Source organism: Gobius niger, assembly GCF_951799975.1.
Source record: "Gobius niger genome assembly, chromosome: 8".
In the NCBI taxonomy this organism is placed as follows: domain Eukaryota; kingdom Metazoa; phylum Chordata; class Actinopteri; order Gobiiformes; family Gobiidae; genus Gobius; species Gobius niger.
Window position 1 is genome coordinate 14,919,866 of NC_136859.1, and position 10,509 is coordinate 14,930,374.

Consider the following 10,509-nt stretch of genomic DNA (forward strand, 5'->3'; position numbering starts at 1 on the left):
GGGGAGCTCGCATGGAGAATCAGGAAGTGAAACAAATGGGTATATTGCTTTAGCCATTTTAGATCAACATAGTATTTTCTAACCAACAAAGTGAAAGACAGTGACATTAACAAACACATACAAAAAGCATAATACCCCCTCTTATGAAAAAATACACTAACACGCATTTTAAGTGTAACTAAACGCCACAAAAAAACGCTGGTAAACTGCATGTGTTGAAAATTCTGCACAGGGAAGTGAACCTTGATCCTAACAATATAAACCTCAAATCTAAGCCTGTTCAGGCCTATAAAGAGGCACAAAGAAACTGTCTTTATCCGCAAGTGTGATTTAAAATAGAAATCTTGAAGGCTGTCAGAAGAAGTCGCCTACCTGAGGTCATACACATACAGTATACAATTACATGTAGTTTAATTAGTGGGTGATTATTTGCGGTTGAAGAAAAACATAATCAAATCAAGTGTGCATCAAAGCAGCCTTCACTTTATTTCCGCAGCACTGCTAAATACCACAAAGACAAATAGCATCGAGTGTTACTCTTTAAAACAAATCAACAAAAGCACAACAATTGTGCTATTTTCCAAGTTAAGAAGCCAGGATTTACGTGAGCAAGGCTAATGACATTATAATAAAAATAATGAATGAGCAGGGAAAGTCAAAATAAAAGCTTTTCTAAAACAAACCTTCAGTCACAAATGTGTTTCAACAGTAGATTACTTGAATAGTGGTAAAAGCCATTAGCCTAGTTCACCAAGGCACCCTATCAGTAGTATCACACTATGCAATACCACGAGGGCTGAAACCAGTCAGATTAATTGCAACAAATCAATTACTGAACTAATCCCCAACTAATTTAGAAATGTAATAATTGTTAAAAAGGAACATAATCAGTCTCAAAGACATACGACATGCTGGGAGAATGTGTAATCACTGAGACATAAAACAAATGATTTTTCTGAAATAACAGAACATAAGTATTGATCAGTAGAGTGGCAAGGAAAAAAAAGTAAGTACACCGTTTGGAATTCTCACATTTCTGCCTATATAGGTCACTAAATGTGGCCTGATCTTTAATAAAATCATAGGAATGATTAAACAGTGTCTGCTTAAACTAATACCACCCAACATTTTTTATCATATTTTTAATGGGCATAACATGTAAACATTCACAGGGGAGCGTGGAATAAGTAAGTACACCGCCTGAATCTCGCTGAACTGCAGCAGTTTTTTAAAGAGTTATTGCTGCTAAAGGATCAGCCAGTTATTTAATACTTACTTATTCACATGCCGTTGTGAATCTCTCAGGTCTTTCAGCAAAATATCTTGATAAACCTGTGAATTAATTTTTTTATTGATGATAGCAAGAGGCAACAAAACAGCCCCACACCATGATTCTCCTTTAGGGATAGGATTTTAACGTTGGTGTGCTGATCCATTTTCCCTCTACACATGACATTGTGTGCTCCTCCCAAAGTATTCAACTCTGTGAAGTATGGTGCAGGGAGAATCATGTTCTCCATTTTCTTGCCTCAGGGCTTGGACAACGTGCAATAAAAAAAAAAAATTCACAGGTTTATGAAGATATTTTGCAGAAAGACCTGAAACATTCACAACAGTGTGGCATAAGCAACTGAACCCTTGTATTAAATGGCTGACTGATCCTTCTTTTGCAGCAATAACTGCTTTTCTGTTGTTGCAGATTAGACGCTCACAATGATCAGGATGACTCTTGGACCATTCCTCTGTACAAAACTGCTCTCCTGTCAATGTTTACATGTTATGGCCAATAAGAATATGATAAATGATATCATATGATAAAATGATAAAAATGTAAATGTTTAAATATTCCTGTGATTTTGATGAAGATCAGACCACATTTGACCAGTTTAGGCAGAAATTCCAAACAGTGCACTCACTTTTTTTTGCCACTGTATGTCCTCAAACAGCATCATTTTATCACACTTTGAGTGAAATATTGTGTAGCCAATCGTGGTTAAGACTGTTGGACATTTGGTGAAACCCTGTCCTGTCTTCAGCGTCGTAGGTTTGAGTCTTGGCTCCAGAAAGACATTTAAAGTTGATGTTCACAGGCACATACAAGCAACCTGTCAATGGGAGTGGCCTTAACTTCCTTTTGTTAAGCAGGAGAGACATTCACAAAGAAAAGAAAACTCAAAACTTGGACTTTAATCAAGTAATTAAATTACCCTGTGGCAACTATTTTTTGCCAGAGACGTTCTCTGTAATTAGTTCTTTTTACAAGCTATTGGCACCATTGTTACAGATGTTAATTGACTATTCATGAAAAGGTATGAGGATGAAAGGTATAGAAGAGAAACTCACAAAGGAAGAGGAAAAATTGAAAGAGGAAAACGTGAAGAAATTGACCAACACCATTAAATAGAACAAAGTATCTTGCTCAAATGGGCGACAGAATTATGGAAAAATGTCTCATTGCCATTTTTCTGACAAATATTGCAATTGCATTTAACCGCAGGAGCAATAACAATAATTGAGGGAGACTGAAATATGACTGCCATAACTACAGTACAACAACATGCATTTCAGAACAGGTCTAAATTGCAGCGCTAGTTGGTTGTGTACCAAGACAGCATATGGAGTTGTTTGTCAAAAGGTATTGTGCTGCTTAAATCAGTGCAATCTTAGCAATATTCCAATTGCGACCGTTGAAATTTAAGGATTATTTGTGCAGCACTAGAGCTCAGTGCTGCCGAGAGAAAACATTTCATATGCAACTATTCATTTCCTGCATTAAGGCTCCCGCGGTGATAAATCCGACATGTAAAACACTTAGGATGTGTGTGGCTGAAGCTTAATGACACCAACAGCGCGATGAAGACAAACGACGTGTCAGAAACTATAGCCGAGGAAGTTGTCATTTTAGCGATACACCTGACGGGCCAAACGCGGGCTGCATACACATAAACACAATGTCCACTGAGCTGTTTGGGGGAAAGGGGACACTGTTCACATTTCCTGCGCGTAATAACCATAAAGCGCTCGACAAGAGTGACTACAAATGAATCACTCAGATGCTGGGTGGCAGTAATCACAGAAAATGACTTGGCGCATTAATGACTGTTAGGAGTTTTAGTGCCGAACAGAAGACAGCGAGCCACTAAACTCAAGGCCATTAATGCTGAGAAATTGATGTGCGATTTCCAAGACGGGTGGAAGATACCTCTGCCGTCTTTCTTCATGCCTTCCTTCGCCTATTTTTTTATTTCCTTTTATTTTATTTCTTCCGCCTCCCCCCGTGTGCCCCCCCGTCCCCTCTTTGTAAATGCCACTCTTCAATTATTGACACTGGGTTGTGGGCAGGTATAAAGACCAGGCAGGACCACCTCACCACCTTCTATTCAGGAGAAAATAGCGGGGAAAGAACGCTTGCACAAACACATACCAACGCCATGGCAGCCTCACACAAGGAAACACACAGTCAGTTTTGTATGGATAGAGGAGGTTAGGGGCTGCAGGATTAACAGTATGTATTAATCTATATATTATTTCTATTGTCAATTCTTCAGGATTTCTTTCAAATGTGCAGTGTAAATGACTGAATAAATATTGCATATCTAATCTTAATGAGACATGTTTTCCAAACAACAGGTCATGGACAAAGCAAAATGCTTAAAGGGCACGAAGATATTTTTAAATGAAGACTATCCGGAATCTGTGCGCCAAAAACGTAAAGAACTCATACCAGCAATGAAGGCAGCCAGAGAAAGAGGCGAAATAGCCTTCCTTCGCTATGATAAACTGATAACGTATCCATCTTCAGAAGCTAAAATGTAATCCAAGTGAAATCTAAACAATAAGTTGTGTTTAATTGCCCATGATGATGTTTTTGGGTAAAAGTGATGCATGTACAATTGCCCAAAAAAGGGTTAAAACTGGCACACTTAAACGTTTGCAGTGTGAGAAATAAACTTGCCGAATTATCTGAGATTTTAGAAAACAATAATTTTCATATCTTAGCATTGACAGAAACACATCTTGATTCATCTTTCTCTGATAATGCAGTCTTGGTTCAGGGCTATAATATCTTTCGGAAAGATCGAAATAAGCACGGAGGTGGGGTTGCCATATACATCCAGAATCATATACCGGTAAAATTGAGAAAAGATCTTATGCGTGACAGTGTGGAGGCTCTCTGGTTGCAAGTGCACCTTCCACATGTTAAACCAGTGCTGGTAGGATGCTGCTATAGACCACCAAGTGCAAGTGCTACTTACTTCAGTGAATTGTGTCATATGGTTGACTATGTCTGTGATTTGGGAAATGAAATCTACCTATTGGGTGATTTTAATATAAACTGGATGTCAGCATATTGTCACCTAAAGAAGCAACTTTTAAATGTCACTGATGCAGGAAACCTAGAACAAGTTGTTGACAAACCAACTAGAATACATTACAACAGCTGTGGTAAAAGAACATCTACCTGTATAGATCTTATTTTTACTAATGTAAAGGACATGTGCACAAAAGGATTATCTGTCTCTGTTGGTTTCAGTGACCATCATATGGTGGCTATAAATAGGAAAACAAAAGTGCCAAAAGGTAAACCCACTGTTGTCTATAAAAGATCTTATAAAAAATTGTGTCAGAGAACATACTGTAATGAGATTGAAAACATATGTTGGGCTGATGTGTATAAGGAAGATCACCCAGACCAGGCACTACAAGTTTTTGAAAATCTATTATATCCAATAATTAACAAACATGCTCCTATAATAAAATGTACAGTGAGAAAGAAAAGAGCATCTTGGATAGATGCAGAACTGCGCAGCCATATGAAAGACAGAGATACAGCTAAACAAACAGCAAATAGAACAGGTCTGAAAGAGGACTGGGAAACATACTGTAAACTACGAAATAGAGTGACCAGTATGAACAGGAAAAAGAAAAAGGAACATTTCCAACAGAATATAAGGGAAAACTTAAAGGATGGGAAGAAATTGTGGGCAACTATTAACAATATATTGGGAAAACAGTCCAGTCGAACACCTGCTTTTGTTGAAACAGAAAATACATTTTTGACTAAACCTAGTGAAATAGCAAATTACTTTAATAATGTATTTATTGATAAGGTGGACAAACTCCGATTAAATATACCAATTTATAACTCTGTAAGAAAAACTCATGAGATCAGCCAAATTGTTACAGATAAAACCAATATAAATTTTGAATTCAAAAAAATTAACACGAAGCAAGTGACAATGCATTTAAACTCTATAGATATAACCAAGCCGGGAGGTATTGATGATTTGGATGGAAAACTCCTGAAAATAGTCGGCAATTACATAGCTGGACCTGCTTGCCATATTTTCAATACAAGTATAAATAAAAGCATTTTCCCGGTTTCATGGAAAACTGCTAAAGTGATCCCAATTCCGAAAAATACCACGCAAAGTTTGAGTGGGTCAAACTGCAGACCAATTAGCCTGCTATCAATATTAAGTAAAATTCTTGAAAAGATTGTTACTGAACAAGTAAAACAATTCTTTACGGATAATAAGTTATTTACACAATTTCAACATGCATATCGTGTGGGCCACTCGACCGCAACTGCCCTGACACAGATGGTAGATGACTGCTTTCACTCCATTGACAACAACAATTTGGTTGGAGCTGTTTTATTAGATTTTAGTTCAGCTTTTGATTTATTAGATCATGAGTTGCTACAAGAAAAATTAAAGTATTATGGATTTTCATTACATGCTATTGGGTGGTTTTCCAGCTATCTTTCACATCGTAAACAATGTGTTTTTTACAATGGTAGTTTCTCTTTCTCAAAGCGATTGCAATGTGGTGTACCTCAGGGCAGCTGTTTAGGGCCTTTACTTTTTTCAATCTTCACTAACGACCTGCCATTGGTGTTGGATCATGCTAAAGCTGTGATGTATGCAGATGATACCACGATATACCTGCCTGCTTCATCAGCTGATGTTCTGTCCAGCTCCTTAGACAGCGATCTAAAGTCTGTCGCAAGGTGGGCTCATGCAAACAAACTAGTGTTGAATACATCCAAAACAAAAAGCATTATACTGGGATCTAGTTGGAAACTAAAGGAAAAACCACAATTAGAACTATCAGTCGATGGCACAGTGATCACTCAAGTAGAAGAAACAAAACTTCTCGGAGTTATTATGGACAGCAGACTGAAGTGGTCCAAGCATATTGATCGTACTGTTGCTGTCATGGGAAGAGAATTGGCGGTTATCAGAAGATGCTCAAATTATTTAAGCCAAAATGTTCTTTCACTAGTGATCAAGACCATTGTTCTGTCCCATTTACATTACTGCCCAATGGTTTGGTCCAGTGCCTCCGAAAGAGATATTGAGAAGCTACAGTTAGTGCAAAATAAGGCAGCACGTCTCGCGCTACGGTGCTCAAAATATACAAATATTCAAAGGTTGCACCAAACTTTAGGCTGGACATTGGTGAAGAATAGACTGCACTTTGCTCTTCTTTGCTTCTTTAAAAAGATTCTTGTGTTAAAACTCCCTAAGGTTTTGTATGATGTACTTGTATTCAGCTGTTCTATACATAAGTTTAACACAAGACACGCAGTAAACGGTCATTTTACTCTTCCATCATGTAAAACCCAGACTGGACAGAAGGCTGTTATGTTCAGAGGGATGAAATCCTGGAATTCTCTGCCTAAAGACATTTCTAACATCGCAGACATAAACATTTTTAAAAAGACTCTGTTGTCCCACTGCAACAAATGTAATATGTTGTAATTGTGTATTTATACTTTTATGCTGTTGTGATCTGTGATCATTGTATGAAAATGTGATTTTATAATCTGGACCCCAGGAAGACTAGCCATTGTCAAGGGCAATGGCTAATGGGGATCTTAATAAACAAACAAACAAACAAACAAAGACTTCAGGTTTACCTCGTACTCTTCTGCCTCGATGAGCAGTTTGGTGGTGGCGATGCGGGTCTCGTACGGGGGGATCTCAGTATTCTGCTGGGAAAGGACAACATTGGTACCTGAACGTGTACACAAACATCCTCAAACGCGGCTCCTCCTCTGTCTGACGATAACAGCATCTAATTTCAAGCTACAAAATGTGCTCTGGCTATGTAGCGGTTAATCACAGAGAAGTGTCAGCACCCTGGATTCAGATCAAGCTGCACTGAAAGATAAGAGTCATACCAGCCGCAGCAATGGGAATACAGTGTGCTATCATCAGCCGTCCAAAATCTTTGGGTAATACAAATAGCGTTTATTTGTTGAGAATTCGTCCTCCCCCGACAAAAAAGCAATTTATGACAAACTCCCGATGGTAATCTACTTTCTTGTCCTTTGGAAACTTTGCAATATTCTTATTGTTTCAAAATGAAGTCATATTTGTGCACTCATGAAGGTGTAAATTATGTGCAAATGTATAGTTTGGTTTTGCTTTTACATTTTTCAGTTCTTTTCGTAGAATGTATGGTGTTTTTGACTTACGTCAACCCACACTAGAACCATTCATTTGGGAACATATCATTATTTATTTTTTCAATATTTTGAGAGAAAGACAGACAGTCTACCTGTAAATCCTCTTCTGAGGCTGAGGCAGCCTTCTGAGAAGGTAACCATCCAGCAACACTCTTCAGCAAGTACTCTTTGCCTTCCTGGGAAGAAAAAAAAGCAAATACTTATGTTGTTAGATCGCGGCTTATACCGAATACAGATAATTGTTTTGTGGACCCCTTTAGTTTATTCTGACAGCTACAAATCTACATTAAAAATTCAATATGAAACTGGAGCCATGCTGCCCCCTAGAGTACATACAGGGTATTAAAGAATAAGGTGTATTAAGTTGTCCATAACATTACAGATGGCCATTCATTTTCCTGGCACAGTCTGAAATTGTCCATTTCAAACATTCTCAAAAGAGAGTTCTTGGGTGGTCCTGTTTAAAATAAGCCATAAAATAATAAAAACCAAGACTGTTGGAAGTGCACCGGGCTTGTGTATTATTGCTTAATGGTTTTAGAGTTTTAAATAACAAATTTACAAACACACTGGTTCTACAATTTTCTTGAGGAGGTTATCACCAAGACCATTCAAACGCGAGCCGTGCTTCACACCGTAACGGGGCAACAGTCCAATTAATCACACACATGACCTTAGAGAGACCTCATAATTAGCTTTTTTGTTTTTAGGGCAACGTGCTGTATCTGAGTGTGCATGTTAATGTAAGGGCACATTAAGTTGATGAAGTTCATACAATTCAATTTGCTGAGAATAATTAACTCAGCAGAATTCAGCACTAAATGTAACTCAAGGCGGTGGAGCAGAAGTGTGTGCGCCCTGACCTGGTTTCTCTCCACACTGAACAGGTAACTCGCCATGAGCTGCAGAGCCTCCGGGTTGTCATGGTGATACTGTAATGCTCGCTCAACAAACTCCTTACACTTGTCCGCAGCACCCTCCTCCATGCTTGTATGCACAGACAGAGACAGAAAACAGGCAACTTATAACAACTGTAATCAAATAACAATGTAGATGTTTAAAGGAAAAAGTACCATAGGTCTGTCAGGTAAATTTCAGCCATAGAGCAGTAGGCCACACTGACATCCTTCTCTGAAGGCAAGTCTGTGTCGTCCTCTGGAACGGCAGAGGCTCCCAAAGGACCCTAAGCACCCCAGCATCATGGGATTAAAAAAGGTATTATAAGACTGAAAATGTTAGAGGAACTACAACATTATTGAAAGGCAGTAGATGCTGAGAATGTAAAATGGAACATAATCAAGTTATTTCCCACATTCTTGTAATGTATCACTGGATACATTACAAGGAATATAAAAGTATATTCAATTCAATTTCATAAATGTGTCAATGCTGCCCCCCAGTGACAGAGCAATGTTTTACATTGGATTGTACAGAATAATATAAATGCATGCATGTGTGACAGGTTTATTTTATTAGATTAAATGCTGTTGCAATTAAACTGTGAGTGGTTGGTCACAAATGGTAAATTCAAAAAAGTTGCAATTATTAACATGACACCCCACCTCCAAATTATTGTGTTGTGTATAAAATCTTCCTACCCCATAAGTTGCATCTCAACAACGATTTACAGTTAAAATTTAGTGCACCTACTGTTGTCTGTGCTTGCTTTTCAAGTGCAGAAAGCAGAACTTGAATTCCTTTCAGGTAGTAGTCCACAGCCTCCTGCCCCGTATTTATCTGACCCAAGGACATGTACTTCCTGTGGCCCACGTCAGGGCTCAGCTCAACTGCTCGTTGAAAGATCTGGATAGTTAGTTAAGGTCTTGGTTGTTTAGCGGTCCAGATGCAACAACTTAAATATATTAACTATAATCAATAAGTCAATCATTTAATAAATCGTTGATTAATGGCTGAGAGGATTAATCTGCAAAAGGATACTTCTTTAGCTTTAAGCGTATCCCCTAGTTCGGAGTAGATGTGCCCTTGCATGTCCAGAGCATGTAGATTGGTGGCTTCCAGGTCGAGAGCTCGCTGACAGAATAGAGTGGCCATCTTAAAGTCAAAGCTGTCCATGTACTCCTCCGTCTGAAGAGATTAAGCACAATTTGTAGCCTCCACATGAAAAGACTAATTATTACAATTCACATCATGCACTGTTGATCAATTTAATGTGCACACCATTAGGGCTGAAAATGCTATTGATATACACAGTATAAAGCATGGATATAATAAACTAAAAATGTTGTCATGGAGGTGAAGCAAACTATGGACTATGTTGTTAAAAAATAATATGGCTTTTTCCCATTCATTTTCCTTTGTAGCACATAATAGAGGAAATGATGCTCCCTTTTTGTTACAAATGGAGTGATCATGGTTGAGATAGGAACAAGCACATCAATGGACTGTGAATAAATGCTGAATATTGAATATTGAGAGTACAGAGATCATCATTAACTGACAATACCTTTTCCAAAAGTTGTTGCACAGAGTACTTCTCAGAAGTCTGCTTCTTGGCTTTAATGTGCATCCTTACTTTCATCCTTTCCTGGGGTGACAACCCAACCATTCCTGGATCTGTTTCAACAGAAACACATCAGACATCAGATACCATTGAAAGCCCCAAATAACAATAAACAAATGAAAACATAGCTGTGCAATGTGATGAACACAAACTGAACTAATAATAAACTTAGCAATTACCCCCGTTTGGCCGATTTTCTTTCTTCTTTGGTTTGTTCTTCTTCTTGCTCTTAGTCTGTCCTCCCATGTTGTGAGATAAAAATGGGTTTAAATGTAATATTTTACCACTGACAGTGTGTAATTATTGTTCCAAACAAGTAAAGCACAGGCACGCATGCAGCGCTGATCCATCAGTGCGCATGCTCAGAAACCAGCGCTTCTACGGATAGCAAATGGGACATAACTCACCTACTGAACTGATTTCCTTCTTCAGAGGAAAAACTGGATAACATTTCGTTGGAATAAAAATAAGCTATATCGCAGTAGTTATCCAAAAAATAAGTAATCTGATT

The 10,509-nt window shown here is 38.2% G+C and overlaps 1 protein-coding gene across 1 annotated transcript in view; it reads right to left on the reverse strand.

The window, feature by feature from the left end:
* The window catches only part of LOC306967335 (uncharacterized protein), a 28,700-nt gene extending 18,345 nt beyond the window's left edge, over positions 1-10,355 (reverse strand). Inside the window, exons 1-8 of the mRNA XM_079562325.1 lie at positions 10,178-10,355; positions 9,942-10,051; positions 9,416-9,562; positions 9,128-9,280; positions 8,551-8,660; positions 8,341-8,464; positions 7,570-7,653; positions 6,926-6,997 (exon numbers count right to left, since the gene is read on the reverse strand). Coding sequence (XP_079418451.1) covers positions 6,926-6,997; positions 7,570-7,653; positions 8,341-8,464; positions 8,551-8,660; positions 9,128-9,280; positions 9,416-9,562; positions 9,942-10,051; positions 10,178-10,244 — 867 coding nt within the window. The 5' untranslated portion in view covers positions 10,245-10,355. The remainder of the gene's footprint in view (positions 1-6,925; positions 6,998-7,569; positions 7,654-8,340; positions 8,465-8,550; positions 8,661-9,127; positions 9,281-9,415; positions 9,563-9,941; positions 10,052-10,177) is intronic.
* Positions 10,356-10,509: the final 154 nt, after the last annotated feature.